The sequence below is a fragment of the Salvelinus fontinalis genome, chromosome 26 (genome assembly GCF_029448725.1).
Source record: "Salvelinus fontinalis isolate EN_2023a chromosome 26, ASM2944872v1, whole genome shotgun sequence".
In the NCBI taxonomy this organism is placed as follows: domain Eukaryota; kingdom Metazoa; phylum Chordata; class Actinopteri; order Salmoniformes; family Salmonidae; genus Salvelinus; species Salvelinus fontinalis.
The window spans coordinates 39,947,793-39,966,313 of NC_074690.1; the positions used below are offsets into that span (position 1 = coordinate 39,947,793).

Consider the following 18,521-nt stretch of genomic DNA (forward strand, 5'->3'; position numbering starts at 1 on the left):
CAGTAGAGCTGTCACATCTACGGCCCACAGCTAGTCCCTTCACCAATATCTCCTTTCCTTTACCTGTACGGGGGATTGGGTGAAGGTGAAAGAAGATTCCAAGTGGCATCCACCTTTTATTGTAGCAACCGCCTGTCCTCTCACAGATCAGCAAAGAAGATAGCTAACTCCTAACTCCTCTTGACGTCAGTCTGGAATGGGTCTTTGATGTTGTTGGCACAAGGCCTAGATTAATTAAGGTGCTTTTACTGGTTGTCTCTCCTCTGTCTTTCTCACTCAAAACCATACACACCCCCCTACAATTACAACGGTTAGATTTTCAAATGCAAACAATGAGGTCTCAAACCCCGAGAAAAAAACCCCATTTGAGACAACCAATCAAACCCGTCGCACAATTTCTAAACTAATATTGCATTAACACAGATTAGGCCTAGTCCTGGACTAAAAATACAATTTCGGTAGATATTTTCCATTGTCATTTTCCATTGAGTGAATGCTCATAACACCTATAAACACATAAACCATGGTTCCAATGGTTTTTCCGACATTCATTTTTCACATCGTGAATATTACAAAAAAGTTTACCTTAGCGTGACATTTTTGATAGTCATGTAATTATCTCTTTGTCAAGGTGAGTTTTATCAACATATTCGCCTCAATTTACTTGCAAAAATGTGCAATGCAATTATTGCTAAAAGTTGCCTTGTCCAAAGAGATTTGCGAAGTTAAAACATCACACCAGGGTAAACCTACATGAAACATGAGACCTTATATGATGAGACTTTATAACATGAGACCTTATATGAAGTGGCTGTTTGCAAAATCCCAGATGGAAAAATGAATGGTGAAAAAACGATTGGAACCATTTCCGGGTTCTTTGACTCATACTGTGCATGCTCTACAAATTCAGAACTAGGTTTAGCCTAATCCGTGTCTGGAAAACTAGTTAGATGTGTTCAAAAACAGAAGGGCTGTCATCATTATGCCATGTAGTGGCACTGGGTTTACACCATTCCAACACAGAAACGTTTATTTGTAACATACTTAATTAAAAACATTTTGTAAGGAAAACTATTTAACTCATATTGTAAGTAAATATAGGTCATATTTCATATACATCTGGGAACAATGGACAGTTACTTTAATCCCCTTGGGCAATAGTGGGAGTTGCAAAATCGTCATCTAGCCACAGATTTTACTACTCCTTACAGGAAGTATGGTTGCCAGGCAAGTTCCACTCACCAAGGCATAAAGTAAACCAGCTGGAAGACGTGTATGGTCAAAGCAGCAGAGAAACTTCAGCGAGCTATTCCTAAAATCTAACTTTCAGCATTTATTTTGAAGCAGCTTGCACGTAAAGAAATAAACTAATATCCTGCTGCAAAAATGTCTGTCGCAGGCTTCAAGAAACAATTTTATAAAGCCAGCCAGGTCAGTGAACAACAACTTTTTACTTCGGCTAACGTTAGCTTGCTAGCGGTAGCTTTACTTCTGCAAAAGCTATTAATGTCAATTTTTACGAGGAAATATGACACATGTTTTTATCTAAATTACTCAACTTTTAATTTAGTCTAATGGATAACTTCAGTGGACGGGTAAAGTCCTCGCAAAGTTAAATCGGCATAGCGGGGGTGAGTTGGGAATGTTAGTTAGCTACTGTTAGCAGATAGCTAGATGTCAGTTCAGCACGGTTTAGAAACTCTTGACTGTGCAGTTACTTTGTTGCGTCGTTATGCAATTGACACAATGTTTACATTTACTTCGGCTAGCTCACTACAATGTTTCAATTTGCCATAAAAACACGTTTGAAAACAGCGCCATTGCAGTGATGTCATTATATATGTTTGCATAGCTAGCTAAATTAGCTAGTGAGTTTCGTATCAGAATGTTGACTTGACTCACGTGAAATACTCCCTCCCCCAAATACTCCCCCCCCCCTGCTGAGTTCAGCAGAAAAATTCAGCCACTCTCTCCTGACATTCATCCTGGCCTGAGTTTACGGCCAGATTTCCATTGGAGGGATGGGTAAAGCAGGGTAGACTAGAGGTGAGTTAAACTAGCTGTGTGAGTGAGCAAGACATTCAACCTTTTTATCTGAGCTCAACCAACAAATGTGTGTCAGGATGATGTCATGGACATTTTATCACAATAGCTAAATATATTGGTAAAACTACAGATATTTATCTGTAGCCTGCATTGCCATATCAATTGTCATGACTACAGAGAATGCACCTCTGACTGAAGTTACCATCATGTGCCCGTTTGTAGGGAGGGATGGAGGGAAGTGTAGTGTTTCTGGATGGAGATGGACATTCCATTCCTTCCAAACCCACCACACTGTTATTCTCTCTACAAACTATTCCCTTCCCCCTCTACCATTCCCTTCATCTGTCCATCTCCATGAGAAATTATCTTGTAGTTGGAGTGATAGTGCTAATTTGCATAAGGGGATGATTGGTAACCATGATTGACTCCGTGGGTCTACCAGCCATAACAGGTGAATTCCTCACTCACGCGCTATGAGTAGCACGGTCTCTACTTGCCAGATACAAACATGCTTATTACCCTTTTGTGGAATTTATTGCATGATGTAGTTGTCACACTAACAGTAGCGCTTATCTAATAATACGTTTGTTATTGAACGGATATTAAACGCATTGTAGCCTTTGCCGATACGAACAGAACCTGCATTTGGCATCAAGGGAAATAACTACAGAACAGTTTGTATAGTCCTAAGGAAGTCATCCGACAGCTTTGAGAGAGAGAAACTGTTGAAATGGGCCTATTAGGTTTTTGTAAATACACTTGATGCCCTCCATAAATACTGCTGTAACACAATGTGTTGTGTGTGTGTGTGTGTGTGTGTGTGTGTGAGTGAACTGGAATGGCCTCTGACTGTACCACTCACCTCTAGAGCATATCCTAGTCTCAGACAATTTATTTTGCATAGGCGCCCATTAGGCTGGGCCTAGTCACACTCAAACCCCTCTCATTAAATGTCCCATGAGTGTGCAGAGACTCAGACGTACCCTTATTATAAGGTCATCTGCTATGTTATAGGGGCCTGTTTTGGAAATACGAGTGCAGTCTGTTGTAGTGTTGTCACGATTAAGGTTGGGTGATATTTGGGAGACCTCTTCTATGATATTCTGCTCCAAATTTCACAATATCCAATATAACTGTTTTGCCACGTTAATGACAATGTTTCCAGACGGCAATTGTTGTGCTCATTTACAATATTATAGTCGTATTCACATGGTGAAAAAATAAGGCTTTGTTGTGACATGACTATCATTAATGTGATGATTGCTATTCATTGAATAATTACCTACTACGTTTAATTATTACTCAATTAAATTAACCATGTAACAGTTAACTCATTAGGAATTTGGGGCACCACGGGAAAAGTTAATTTAATGAGTTACCGTTTCTCAAATTAACTCAAGAATATATCGATATCATACCAGTCATCAATCAATAATTTCCTCATATCACTCGTTCTGAATGTTGTTGACTTTGTAAATCTGGACAAACCCTAACTTAAGTGATGAATCAGCTAAATGAATTTGCTTAATTATTTATTTACAAACTAAATAATCACACACAAATACATAAACGCACACACACGGTATAGGTTATTGATTACTAACATAATGCAATGAAAAAAGTCCCTAGTGGACTAACCCGATATGATGGCTTGTTACACAATTGAAAGGGGGTGGGGAAAGAAAGAACGGGAGAGACAGAGTGGACTTATCGTACATACATTTGGAAACTACGTTCACCGTAAGTATGAATGTTTAGCACCCTAACAACTGCTCATTCGGATTAGAAATGCAACATATACTTACTCGTAGATGTCCTTCTCTGTCGTCTCTCTGAAACCACTCGGTCTGTTTATGGCAAGTAATTGTATGTAAGTAAGATGTAAAGTAAGATGTAAGTCTCTGGTTGTCCACCAGATGTCACAATGTTTTAGTTGTAGGCTTATTTTGTTCTGGAGTGTTCTTAGAATGGATACATCAGAGGTGTACCACACGGTGGTGAAAAGGATCTGCCTTCCCTCTCGTCTTTGGTCAATTGTCCTAGACTACTTTATATACCAGCTGCAGACTGGGAATGTTTGGTCTAGCCTTCACCTTCAGGGGTTGGCAGGTAGCCTAGTGGTTAGAGCGTTGGGCCAGTAACCAAAAGGTTGCTGGGACGAATCCCCAAGCTGACAAGGTAAAAATCTGTCGTTCTGCCCCTGAGCAAGGCAGTTAACCCACTGTTCCCTGGTAGGCTGTCATTGTAAATAAGAATTTGTTCTTGACTGACTTGCCGAGTTAAATAAAGGTTACATCGTCACTTGGTCTTTACCATTTTCTGGTCTTGTAGTTTTAATTTCAACGTGTGGACCACATTCTCTGGTCTGTATTTAAATTCTCAGCGAATCCTTTTAAGCACTCTGGCCTTGGAGGGTGTTCTGTCCTGTTGACACAATGTCTGTGCTCACATGGGCGTGGTTACTGACTGGGCCCAGGTTTAAAAGAAAAGCCATTATCTAATTTAAAGGCTACAATCACGCTTCTATCGTTTCAAAAGTATTCTTATACGTCATTTATTTTATACAACATTTAGATGCAAACCTGATAACTAGGACGTGTACACTTTCAGAGTTACCGTTATCTTGTTATACATTCTTTCTGATCATTTTAATGACATCACAAAATAGACATTTAAAGTATTCCATCCCTCATCATACCCAATGTTTGGATGTGGAAATATATTGTCCCGGTGTCTGATGTTGAAGTTTTGGCAAGAGTCTCTCTCTATACACAGCACATTCCTTTGTTCAATACTGCAGGGCAAGAGAGAGAAAGTTTACGACCAGAGTTAAGTCATAAAACCTGCCCAACTCCCCCCTTCCTCCTTGGTGGGAGAGAGGGGCGGGGGGTCTGGCTATCTGTCAGCCTTGTGCCGAGCTGATCTGGCGCCTTTGGTCCTTACTAAGGAGAGAGAGTCATGACAGCTTAGTTCATCAATTTAGATGTAATTTTCAACATATTGATACAGCCTAACTGATAAAACTGCACAGTTTTGATTAGTACATTTCAAATAGAGTATAGTCTTACACTTCACGATATATCGTCAATGTCAAATATCACGATATTCTATTTAATCATATATCGGCCCAACGCTAGTCACGATACCCAAATTTTAGTATCACTACTTAATACCAGGGGTATTCAACTCTGACCCTACGAGGTCTAGAGCCTGCTGATTGTTCAACCTGATAATTAATTGCACCCACCTGGTGTCCCAGGTCTAAATCAGTCCCTGATTAGAAGGCAGCACTGGGAGAAAAACACAGTGGAACAGGCTTTGAGGTCCAGAGTTGAGTTTGAGGGCTCTATACTATCACGATACTGCAGAAGAAGAAAATAAAATAAAAAGTGGGGAGATGGACTGATTTTCCTTTTTTGTGGGGGGAGATTTGCTCTCAATCACCTCTTTTATTTATTTGTAGAGCATACAATGCTTCTGTTTTTCCTAAGTCCACAACCATGCTGAAATCACATAGGAGACCATTTTTGAGGTTTGGTAAAAATCTAAATATTGATTTGAGTAGTTACCCTTTATTTCAAGTGCTCATGCACCTAGGGCTGTTTTTGTTTAGCAGGGTTTCTTTAGCTCACATGGAGTTTGCAAAACAAGTGCCCACTTGATTGATGCAAATAATCCTGATTCTGCCAAGTAGGTGTAGGCTAGTTTGTACTTAACTTGAAAAGGCTTTTGGGAAAGCCTTTCCATCTATTAGAAAACAGTTATCATTAGCATTCCTAATGGCTACACAAACTGGTAGACATACTCACACCGCTAACACACACACAGACGGGGGGGGGATTCCCGTGCCGTTACCTTTTCAGAAAGTTTCGGGGAATACGAATCACTGATGCATTCTGTTCATGTCTTATGATAAACTTGGGAAAATGTGTTGCTTTTGTAATTAGTTCACTATATTTAGTTGATTTCCAAACGTGAGACACGTTTGATAGAAGAACCAAAAGTAACATTCTAATACCGGACTGTTCTTAATGTTGTAGTATTGAAAAAGCGCTGAAGTATTGGTACACTGTGCAACGCTAGTCTGTTGGTGTGTTACTCACCCTGTGTCTGGTGGGGTGACTTGTTCGCTTATGGGTGTGGGCCATGGTGTGTTTTGTAAATCTTGCAACGCAGCAGTAGTGCCCAAACCGGATTCCTGGGTCGTTATTTTTGCCAGGAGAACCGATCAGGTCAACAGCCTGCCAATAAACACACACACATACACACAGTCACTTCCACACACACACTATCTCACACTCACTCGCATGCAAAACATTATGCACGTACAATACAACGTCAGTAACAGTCTGTTGGTACGCACGCGTATACAGACACTCTTGCGCTTCCTCTTCTCTCTCTGACACAGTTCAAGCTCATTTGTTAGTCACGGTCAACATGAACTTGAAATGATGTCATGTCAAATTTCAACGTCTATGACATTGAAAACCAATACGTAGTTGCTTCATTTTCTGTCACTGAACGCCATACATTAGTCTGTTCCATTTCATAATATTGACTCTACTGTCATGAGGAATTATTTTGAGTTGGCTCTTGGCAACATATGTTGTTTATATTGCTGCTCGGGTTTTAAAACTAGTAGCCTACTCGTTGCTACATCTTGAACCGCAGATCATGGAATAGGCTATGGCAGCATTAATGCACGGAGGGAGAACCTGCCAAACGGCTGGTGCTCATCACGTGAACGCACACCAGAGAGATGTGTTGAGAACATGAACAAACGCCCCAGAAATATGTTCCCACTCCCAGGCAGGCCCACCTCCAGTTCTACGTGTTATGTCATATAGCATCATGTGGATTACAGCTATCAGTAGCTGAAGCCTGGCCACTATGCATGTAATGTGACAGCATTGAGCACGTCAGGTTATGTGACTATGGTAACTGCAACAGTTATTGCACTTAAGGTGCGAGTTGTTTCACGATTCATGGCAACAACTGAAGCAGGACTGAAGCAGGACTGAAGCAGGCGTACGGTCTTTGAGAGTGTATTGCACACTGATGGGCAGGTTGATAAGGTTGATGAGTAGTTACTAGTTGATACGTTTTAATCAGTTGTGTAAAACTTTTGGAATGGAGCAAAAGCTTGCATGCACTGGGTCTCCATGACTTGGATGAAAGAACACTGCTAATGTAAAGACTGGTTGATTAACCCATCTGCTGTGTGCATGTAGGGAGATAAGTGCCCTGGGGACAGCTGCGCTGAGTCACATGGTGGAGGAATATTCAATAAGAGTCTGATTTTTACCTGCCAATCAACCAAACGCTTATGGTGCTTGTGTGTGCATGTGCACATGGGTGTGTCTGTGTGAGAACGTCTCTGTCTGTGAAAGTGTTCCTGTCTGTCGGTGACTTGTGGGGTCCACTCTGGTGACTTTTTAAAAGGACATTTTACACCGACATTAATTAAAATAAAATTACGCTGACAGCAAAAAAAAACTTTTTTTTTTTTTTTAAACGCTTTTTTTAAAAATGTTTTGTTGGGGGGGGTTACAGGTACATTATCCATTTAAATGTTAACGTTTGTAAGACATGTACCCGTAGGCTGCCACTCAAAAGAGAGAAAAGAAAATGGCAAGAAATACATAAAGGAATAATGAATTCAGTATGGAATAAAACCTAAAAACAAAGTGGTCATCTGTGTGCTCGTCGTCCTCACCAGGGTCTTGACCGGACTGCAGTTCGGAGTCGTAACTGACTTCAGTGGGCCAATGCTCACCCTCGATGGCCACGGGCACACTGGACAAGTGTGCTCTTCACTGATGAATCCCGGTTTCAACTGTACCGGGCAGATGGCAGACAGCGTGTATGGCTCGTGTGAGCGAGCGGTTTACTGATGTCAATGTTGTAAACAGTGCCCCATGGTGGAGTTATGGTATGGGCAGGCATATGCTACAGAAAACGAACACAATTGCATTTTATCAATGGCAATTTGAATGTACAGAGATACCATGATGAGATCCTGAGGCCCATTGTCGTGCCGTTCGTCCACCGCCATCACCTCATGTTTCAGCATACAATTCCTGGAAACTGAAAATGGCCCAGTTCTTCCATGGCCTGGATACTCACCAGACATGTCACCCATTTGAGCATGTTTGGGATGCTCTGGAGCGACGTGTACGACAGCGTGTTCCAGTTTCTGCCAATGTCCAGCAACTTTGCACAGCCATTTGAAGAGGAGTGGGACAACATTCCACGGGCCACAATCAACAGCCTGATCAACTCTATGCAAAGGAGATGTCGCGCTGCATGAGGCAAATGGTGGTCACACCACATACTGACTGGTTTTCTGATCCATGCCTCTACCTTTTTTTCCAAGGTATCGCTGACCAACAGATGCATATTTGTATTCCTAGTCATGTGAAATCCATAGATTAAGGCCTAATCAAATTATTTCAATTGACTGATTTTCTTTTATATGAACTGTAATTCAGTAAAATCTTTGAAATAGTAGCATATAGAGGTGAAATGTTGTATTGACCATGTTCAGTGTAGACTGCTAAGAGTAGACATGTCCTGTAATGAACCAGCACAGACTGGAGAAGAGCAAACTTTCTCCATCACATGGTCAATACAACGTTTCACTTCTATATGCTACTATTCTGTCTGAATTAGGCCTGCTTTGTTGTAATCGAGAACGGATGTGAAAGAGACTTGTAGTGAACATATTATTCTCCTCCCTTTCTCTCTGCCTTGTCCTTTGTAGATGGTGAGTGAGAAGGTAGGGGGTGCAGAAGGAACCAAGCTGGATGAAGACTTCAAAGATTTGGAGAAGGTAAGGGCTCTTTCCCCTTAACAAAACGACCCTCCTGTACTACAAATGACCGTTTTTCTTAAAGGAAGTTGTACATAATTCTCTTACCCTTTCTCTCCTCCCCACAGAGGGCAGATGTTACCAGCAAAGCGGTGGTGGACCTAATCTCTAAAACCTCTGAGTACCTGCAGCCCAACCCAGCGTCCAGGGCCAAGCTGACCATGCTGAACACAGTGTCTAAGATCCGGGGCCAGGTGAAGAGCCCTGGCTACCCCCAGGCTGAGGGGCTGCTGGGGGAGAGCATGGCCAAGTTCGGACGAGAGATGGGAGAGGACACCAACTTTGGTAAGAAAGAAAAATTGGTTTCATAAATTGACATAGGTTTTTTATTTTAGCCTTTGCCCCTCAAAATACAGAATTCCAGGTGTGTTTGTGTGTGTGTATGAAGTAGTGACCACTCAGAGTACTCAACAGAAGAACATTGTCCTTTGTGGCAGTTGAGTGGATTGTGTACCCACTCATGTAACTGTGTTTGTCCTGTAGGTGGGGCCCTGGTGGACGTGGGCGAGTCCATGAAGAGGCTGGCCGAAGTCAAGGACTCTCTGGATATCGACGTCAAGCAAAACTTTATCGACCCACTGCAGGCCGTCGTCGACAAGGACATCAAAGATATCCAGGTACAGATCAAGAATGAGATGAATGAGTGATTCTCAACTCTCCCCCAATGTTACACATTTTTGTTCTAACCCTGCACAATCAACTAAGGGAGGGCTCTCTCCTTCTCCCTGCTCAGTATCTTCTGAAGAAGCTGGAGGGCAGGCGTCTGGACTATGACTATAAGAAGAAGCGGCAGGGGAAGATCCCAGACGAGGAGCTAAGATCGGCCCTGGAGAAGTTCCATGAGTCCAAAGAGATGGCTGAGAGCTCCATGCACAACCTGCTGGAGACTGACGTGAGTCATCAAATCAAATTGTATTAGTCACATGCGCCGAATACAACAGGTGTAGACCTTAGAGTGAAACGCTTACTTACAAGCCCCTAACCAACAATGCAGTTTTAAAAATATGAATAAGAATAAGAAATAAAAGGAACATGTAATTAAAGGGCAGCAGTAAAATAACAATAGCGAGACTATATACAGGGGGGTACCGGTACAGAGTCAATGTGCTGGGGCACCGGTTAGTCGAGGTAATTAAGGTAATATGTACATGTAGGTAGAGTGATTATGCATAGATAATAACAGAGTAGCAGCGGCGTAAAAATGCACGCATGACTGTAGGTCGCTTTGGATAAATGTCTGCTAAATTATATACAGGTAACTGCCAAAATAATGGAAACACTTTTGTAAATTAGGGATACAAAGTATATTGAAAACAGGTGCTTCCACACAGGTTTGGTTCCAGAGTTAATTAACCAATTAACTTCCCATCATGCTTAGGGTCATGTATAAAAATGCTCGATAGGCCATTATTTTGGCTACCATGGCTATGCCCCCATAGGATGACAATGCCCCCATCCACAGGGCACGAGTGGTCACGTAATGGTTTGATGAGCATGAAAACGATGTAAGCCATGGCCGTCTGTCACCAGATCTCAACCCAATTGAACACTTATGGGACAACCAAATTATTGAATTTCTAGTGGAAGAATGGTTTCGCATCCCTCCGATAGAGTTCAAGATACTTGTAGAATCTATGCACAGGTGCATTGAAGCTGTTCTGTCTCGTGGTGGCCCCCAACGCCCTATTAAGACACTTTATGTTGGTGTTTCCCTTATTTTGGCAGTTACCTGTATACAGTGGTGATTTTAGCATATGACTCTTGGTGGGGCAAACTTTCTTTTAATGCATGCCGGGGGGGGGAGACACGAGGTCGAATCATGACATCGGTGATCTTCAGGTTGGTACCTTAGCAAGAGGCCCGAGTTCCCGGCTTGGAATTGCGAGTTGGATGACTGTTCGAAATGTATTTTCCCAGTAGGAGCTCAGAGTTCCCAGTTGTCTTGAACTCATTAAAGTCAGAAGGATTGAAACGTTGGACCACCACACACCCTCTCCATCGAATAGCAGGCAGGGGAAGGAAAATAGTCATTGCTTTGCAATGCTTGCAGTTAGCCACTGATTCCTTCCTAACCATTCATTGTTGAATTTGCGATTTCCAACTTGTTGTGTAATGTTTATGTCCAAATAGCACAGATAGATAAAACCTATCATTTCTCTTCATATGACAAGGATTGAAGAGGATTTGCCAGTAGATTGTCGATGTGATTCATGATGACTGCTTGTCTTGCTTGATAGCTGATATTTTGAAAGCATGACGTTGACATGAGTCCAATCAAAGCTACGGTAGATATAACGTGATTTGACATTGTTTTATTTGTGGCCAATGACCTTGAGCCTTCTTAGATTTACATTAGAAGTGCCCATCTATCGCGAGCACCCAAGTGGCTTGGAACGTTCTAGCTCTCCCTGTAGATGTTGCGGTGACGTAGTGTCCCCATGAGTAAAGAAGATTACCAACCCCTACGCTCTGTATTTTCTGCTGGCTACCCTTCCACCACAGAAAGCACTGAGCTAGGCTGAAACACCTGCATTTTGGAGTTGCCTTACTCAAGAAAGCTAAAATGAGACCATGTTTGTATGCGGCTTTATTATCTCAATTATACATTTTTTTACATTGTTTGCAAACTGATATGTGACACATAGTAATGCCAAAATAACATGCAAAACACACACATTTTAGCTATACAGGTGTGGCTCAAAACAGGTGGCTCTGACCCACCTGCCCTGAATGATGGGTCACCACTGCCTATATACTATATATAGGGCTCCTTACAAATGAATTGGTTATAAAGTGCTCCCTTAACAGAAACATACAGTATGTGCCTAAACTCTTCAATAGCAAGTATAAACAACAGTGACAAGTAAGAAAGGTAGCCTATTTTCCATTGGTTGTCTGGGTAGAAGGTCAGAGCTAGTATGATCGTCATGCCATATGAGGTTTCATTCTCCCAAGCCATAATACCCTATCGCTAGCATTAGCATTGGCACTAGATTTGGCATCAACGTTAGCATTAGCCTTGATGAGTATTTCAGGACCAGAATGCAGTCAGCTTGCCACGACTACATAGCTGGCGAGTGGAACAGTTAAGTAATGTCACAGCAATGTTGGTATTGGCAACTGAGAACATGTCTAACCCGTCTGATGCCCTGGGGCCTCATTTATAAATGTTGCGGATGTATAAAATATACCCCAAAACATGCATGCGCCAGTTTTCCCGCAAAAGTTGCCATTTATTAAAACTGAACTTGGTGTGAGAATGTGCTTCACTCCACACAAACTTCAGACCATGTGTGCGCACATTTTCTAGTGGTTGAAGTATTGTATTGTGTGCAAATGGGGGATAAATAAAAAAACAGATGCAGCCATTGGCAGTTAGTAGGCCTAAGAGGGAAAATCTGTGTTAAAAAAAAAACGACCTAAAATAATTAGACATAGGAAATAATTTTCTATTTATTTTATTTCCATAACCATTGCAGAATAAATTCCTCACATTCTGCCCGTGATGCATCCCCAAAGTAGCCATACAACAAATGACCATGCACATCTCTAATTTAATTGAGCCTAGTAGCTTAGTAAATAGAGAGGCTATGTATTTCAAGCTTTGCTGTTGCCTATGCCATCCCATTGGCAGCACGGTTAATAACAGGATAAAGTTGAATTTAACAGGTGAACAGACAGTTGATCTTTTACATTGAAGTACAGTGCCTTCGGAAAGTATTCAGACCCCTTGTCTTTTTCTATGTTTGGTTATAGCTTTATTCTAAAAAGGATTAAATAAAAATACATAAGTATTCAGACCCTTTACTCAGTACTTTGTTGAAGCAGCTTTGGCAGCGGTTACAGCATCGAGTCTTCATGGGTATGATGCAACAAGCTTGGCACACCTGTATTTGGGGAGTTTCTCCCATTCTTCTCTGAAGATCCTCTCAAGCTCTGTCAGGTTGGATGGAGAGCTTTGCTGCACAGCTATTTTCAGGTCTCTCCAGAGATGTTCGATCGGTTCAAGTCTGGGCTCTGGCTGGGCCACTAAAGGACATTCACAGACTTGTCCCAAAACCACTCCTGCGTTGTCTTGGCTGTGTGCTTAGGGTCGTTTTCCTATTGGAAGGTGAACGTTCGCCCCAGTCTGAGGTCCTGAGTGCTCTGGAACAGGTTTTCATCAAGGATCTCACTGTACTTTGCGCTGTACATCTTTGCCTCGATCCTGACCTGTCTCCCAGTCCCTGCCACTGAAAAACATCCCCACAGCATGATGCTGCTGCAAACATGGTTCACCGGAGGGATGGTGCCAGGTTTTGTTTTTCCTCAACGTGACGCTTGGCATTCAGGCCAACGAGTTCAATCTTGGTTTCATCAGACCAGAGAATCTTGTTTCTCATGTTCTGAGAGTCCTTTAGGTGCCTTTTGGCAAACTCCAAGCGGGCTGTCATGTGCCTTTTTCTGAGGAGTGGCTCCACAGTGGCTCCACTGTCAGTGACCTTTTGGTTTTTGGTCACCTCCCTGACCAAGGCCTTTCTCTCCCGACTGCTCAGTTTGTCTGGGTGGCTAGTTCCAAACTTCTTCCATTTAAGAATGATGGAGGCCACTGTGTTCTTCAATGCTGCAGTCATTTTTTGGTACCGTTCCCCAGATCTGTGCCTCGACACAATCCTGTCTCTGAGCACTACGGAACATTCCTTCGACCTCATGGCTTGCTTTTTGCTCTGACATGCATTGTCAACTGTGAGACCTTATATAGACAGGTGCCTTTCCAAATAATGTACAATCAATTGAATTTGCCACAGGTGGACTCCAGTCAAGTTGTAGAAACATCTGAAGGATGATCAATGGAAACAGGATGCACCTGATCTCAATTTAGTCTCATAGCAAAGAGTCTGAATACTCACCACCCCTAATGGCATGAGTGTGCAAAGCTGTCATGGCTACTTTGAAGTGGCTACTTTGAAGAATCTCAAATATAAAATATATTTTGATTTGTTTAACACTTTTTTTGGTTACTACATGATTCCATATGTGTTATTTCATAGTTTTGATGTCTTCACTATTATTCTACAATGTAGAAAATAGTAAAAATAAAGAAATCCTGGAATGAGTAGGTGTGTCCAACATTTTAGAATAGGGCTGTAACAAAATGTGGGAAAAGTGAAGGGGTCTAAATAATTTCCGAAGGCACTATGTATGCAACTACTGTAAGTAGCCTACTGTAATGTCAATGTTTTTGAGTAGTTCCAGAACTTGCTGGCAGTCCAGCATATTTAGGATTGGGGTTAAAGTCGACGCAAAACATTGTTGAATTCAAACGTTCTGCTGACAGATCCACAACAATTAGCGGCATATTTTATTTAGGAATCTGTCAGTCCTTTGCCAAATACTGCATAAATTACTGCAAAAGATGAAAAGATTCTGCCAACACCTTCAAAGACATTTTGATCAAGTTTGCCATTGCTCTTTCTTTTAGAAACTGACGTGGCCTAATTCCAATAGTTCCAGATTATGCAGCAAATAAATGGTGTGTTCACAATAAAAGGTGAATGGAGGGTGTTTTCCAGGCAGAGTTATGCTTGTTCACGCGCGCACACTTTTAAGACGGGTCTGATTTATAACATCTCTATTTTTAGACATATTCATTGCAGAAATTGTGTGTGAAATTTACGCAACTGTTATATACGAGGCCCATGTTAGGTATTTAACTTTTTGTTCCATCATGGTATGGAGTGAGTAGAACACGTGTTAGTCAGGAACAAAGTAGTTTTGAGAGTCAGAAAATAGGCCTTGTGAGGGGAGAGGATGAAGAACAATGAAGCAAACGTGCCTAAGTGTGCCGTGGTAATGGCATTTCTTGTCCAGTCCCCCTGTACAAATAATACACCTGACTGATTTCTGTGCTTGTGTGTAGGTGGAGCAGGTGAGTCAGATGGCCTCTCTGGTGGAATCCCAGCTGCAGTATCACAAACAGGCCGTGCAGGTTCTGGAGGAGCTGACTGACAAACTCCGAGACCGGTATTTAAGCTCTGTGTGTGTGGACATCTACAATTCAGTTGAAAATGTTTGTGTTGAATGTCACTGTGTGTGTGTATTTGCGTGTGTGTGACCTGAGTCATCCCCTCTCCTGTGTGTGTATCAGGGTGAACGAGGCCCAGTCTCGCCCCAGGCGTGAGTACACTGCTAAACCCAAACCCTCCTTTGACTACGGAGAGCCGGAGCACTCAAACAGAGGATACTCCCCCACTGCCAACCCCCCTTCCTACTCATCTGGTAAGATTGGCCCTTAGCTGCGTGTGGTGTGTGTGCTTTTGTCCCTGTCTGTGTGTATCTATTGTCTCACCAGCCCAGAACTGATCTTTCTATATGTATGTATAGCCCCCCTTGTAGAAGTTCCATCCTTCCACAGAACACCGTCCATGAAGAACAATCAACACTGTGAGTGTGTGTGTGTGAGTCTGTGAAAGTGACACTTAAATGTTTTTTTATAACATGGAATGATGTGTGTTGAATGCTTTAACCCTCCCATCCCCTGCATGTCACCACAAAGAGTATATGTTTGGTCACTAACACACACACATGCCCAAGCCTCTACAACCACTAAACTAACCCTGTGCGCTGGATCTGGTAACTGGTAAAGGTTCCCTTCAGCCCTCTGAACCCAGCAGTTCGGAGGTTTCTGAAGTGTTCTGGTTCCGGAAGTGTGCCTCTCCTGCATCACCCTCATTTAATCTCTGGAAGTGGTCCTGGTTTGAAAATGCTAACTGTGTTTCAGAAGAATGCAACATTTTTCAAGTTTCATTTTTCTCTTTCCAACACATTCCTCTCCTTCTCTGTCCCCAGCCTCTGAGCCGTGCGCTAAGGCATTATATGACTTTGATCCGGAGAACGAGGGTGAGCTGGGCTTCCGCGAGGGCGACATCATCACGCTGACCAACCGCATCGACGAGAACTGGTTCGAGGGCACACTCCACGGCCAATCAGGATTCTTCCCCAACAACTACGTAGAAGTGGTTGTGCCCCTGTAAACGCTCAGAGAGGAGAAGAGCATGAGAGGGAGGGAGATGGGAGACGAGGGGGCATCTCAATTGTCTGAAGTGGGTCACTGGTCTAAATACAAGGAGATCTCGGCATGAGGAAAGTAGCTGAGGAGAGAGGTCATTTTAGATTGAGATTCACCCAAAGATGGATGGACAGAAAAAGTGAGGGAGACAGGATATGGATGCTGACGGAGGGAAAAGTTAGTACAACATTGGGGTTGGGTGTATCTTTGTTTTCATTCTCTATGCACCTGTGCACTTTCTACCCTTCACCTCCCTTACCGGGAGATATGAAGAAGGGCTTCCTAGAGGAGATGTTTGTGTTATTATGCGTGACCTGTACCTATGAACACTACCAGGCTATGCTGTAAGCAGACCTAGGGGGGAAAACTACGCAAAATTGCCTTGACATTGTTGCCTTTAATCACTCATTTACTTTACGTTGTCCTCCTTTCTAGGCAGAAGTGTTTAAATATGTGTTACTCTTCCACGAGTGGGAATTAAAAGGCTGTTTAATTTTAATGCACACACGCCCTCTTCTTTTATATACAAACACAAGAGGTGGAGCGTGAGATGGATCTCCGTTTTAGCACTTACATGCTGCCATCTGCTGGTCTACGTGTGTTACACCGTCAGGAGTAGGATGAAGTTGCAATAGATACTGATCCGTTTTGCGTGTTACCCCCCCTAATGGTTTATTTCATGGTCCTTTTTTCAAACTCATCTATTCCATACTTGTCAAATGTGATTGTTCTGCTTGTATGTGGAATAACTAGCCTGTTTCTACTGAAGCCAACGTGGCCATTGTCTTGGTATGGCAACAATATGGGGTTGGGCACCGAGGCTAGTGAATAACTGTAGTGAATGGTCCTTTTCTGTTGGCATACACACAGCTCTGCTGGTCAGAGTTGTACTACGTCTCTGAACACTATCTCTGTTTAGTACTGTTACTGCTGCTAGGCTGCCTTTCATAGACTCCGTCTGCAATACCCCTCTGCTTTCCTCCCCCTCTCCTCTGTATCTCTGCCTTTACACTAACTTTTACATGGTCTAATTATCAAAAAAGGGGACATTTTGCATTTCTCACAAAGTCCTTAGTTCTGAATGTGTTTTTGTGTTCTAAAACCGATTTGTAGTAATCTGCACCCTCTGACAATAACCCTAGTCTCTGTGCCTGAGGGCTGAAACCAAAGTAACATACTTTTTTGGGGGAGAGTGGAGATGGATACCACAGTGGCCTATAATTGACTTGCTACAGTCAGTCTGTGTATAGTCAGTAAGGTGTATGTCTGTCAGTATGCATCGCTTGTTGACACGGCTGGCAGTGTCTTGGAGAATGTATTCACGTTTTCTAGAGTATTTACGTGTCACCCCCAGTGTGTGTGTGGGAGAGAAAGAGTGGACAGAGTACTGGATATGACCAAACACTCGTGTTTTTCTGGGTGTTACAAACCGTTCTAGTTTCAGTTCTACCTTTTAACCCAGAGCCTCAGAACTGTAAAGATATGAACTCTACACACAGACAATAACTGGTTCTCCTTGTTATCTCGTTGTTTCACTCCTTCATGGCATCCGTGGAACTGGAGCATAATCTTTTATATAGAAATAGCACAGTTTATCCCCTACCCCCACTCTCTGGCTCTCTGCCCCCATCCCCTGCCCCCATTCCTATGCCCCCTTGCCTCCCCTCCTACCCCTCTCTCACACCTGCCCCTGGTCCCTCCCTATTGTCATCCCTAACCCCCCCCTCTCCCTTCACTCATCTCCTAATCCTCCCCCTCGAGCCCTGCCTCTCTCCCATCACTACAGAACTCTTCCTCTCTCTCCACTCCTTCCCTAGAACACGCAGCTTCACTACCAAAATAAACCGAATGTGCATTTTGGCATGTTCCTGTTAACTTAATGTGTACATGTTTCTCTTGTCTATTACATAACAAAGGGTACAGACCACCTTTGTCAGTTTTTGTGGACGTGTGTCGTTGTCAACAACTATTCTAATGCCATTGGTGACTAATTATATGTGTATGTGTTTCACACTACATTCAGAGCCCCCCCCCCCCTCCCCCACTGGAGTACCATATTATTTAGATATTATGAAAAGAAGTATTACCTTAACATAATTTTAATATACAGAATCATATTGGAAGGTGTCCAGTGTAAATTGCTAGTAGCCTGCATGTGTGTCTTTAGGTAATGCCTTGGTTTAGCAATTTAATGGCTCGTTTTGAGGCTCTTTTTGTTGTTGTAACTGTGACACTCCAGCGATGGAGGCTTGAACCAATTCAGGATTATCTTTTTATATGGATTATCTCTATATTATCTTTGTATTGTCATAATCTCCTGTGTATTGTATATTTTTTGTGATGATGTAAAGGGGAAAGGAGGCTGTCCTTTCAATTGTTAAATAAATATAAAGTTTAGTGGCCCTCCGTGTGCTGGTTGTGTCTTCAGGTCTACAATGCATGATTGGATGGATTGTTTTCTTTTGGGGGGATGCACATTATGCACATCATTTACATATGAATTGCACTATTTTCAGAAGTCTTTCATTAATACAGTGTAGTTTAAATATTATACAC

The 18,521-nt window shown here is 42.5% G+C and overlaps 1 protein-coding gene across 2 annotated transcripts; it reads left to right on the plus strand.

Moving 5' to 3' along the window:
• The first annotated feature begins 1,210 nt into the window (after window positions 1-1,210).
• Window positions 1,211-18,368, plus strand: LOC129824329 (endophilin-A2-like). 2 transcript variants are annotated; one of them, XM_055883905.1, is made up of 9 exons: window positions 1,211-1,431; window positions 8,810-8,878; window positions 8,986-9,202; window positions 9,401-9,534; window positions 9,651-9,809; window positions 14,817-14,920; window positions 15,045-15,175; window positions 15,281-15,340; window positions 15,746-18,368. In XM_055883905.1, the coding sequence occupies exons 1-9, from the start codon at window positions 1,387-1,389 to the stop codon at window positions 15,928-15,930; spliced, it is 1,104 nt and encodes a 367-aa protein (XP_055739880.1). In that variant the 5' UTR covers window positions 1,211-1,386; the 3' UTR covers window positions 15,931-18,368. The 2 variants fall into 2 exon arrangements, with proteins under 2 accessions (XP_055739880.1, XP_055739881.1); XM_055883906.1 differs by lacking the exon at window positions 15,281-15,340 and having other exon boundaries at window positions 1,212-1,431.
• Window positions 18,369-18,521: the final 153 nt, after the last annotated feature.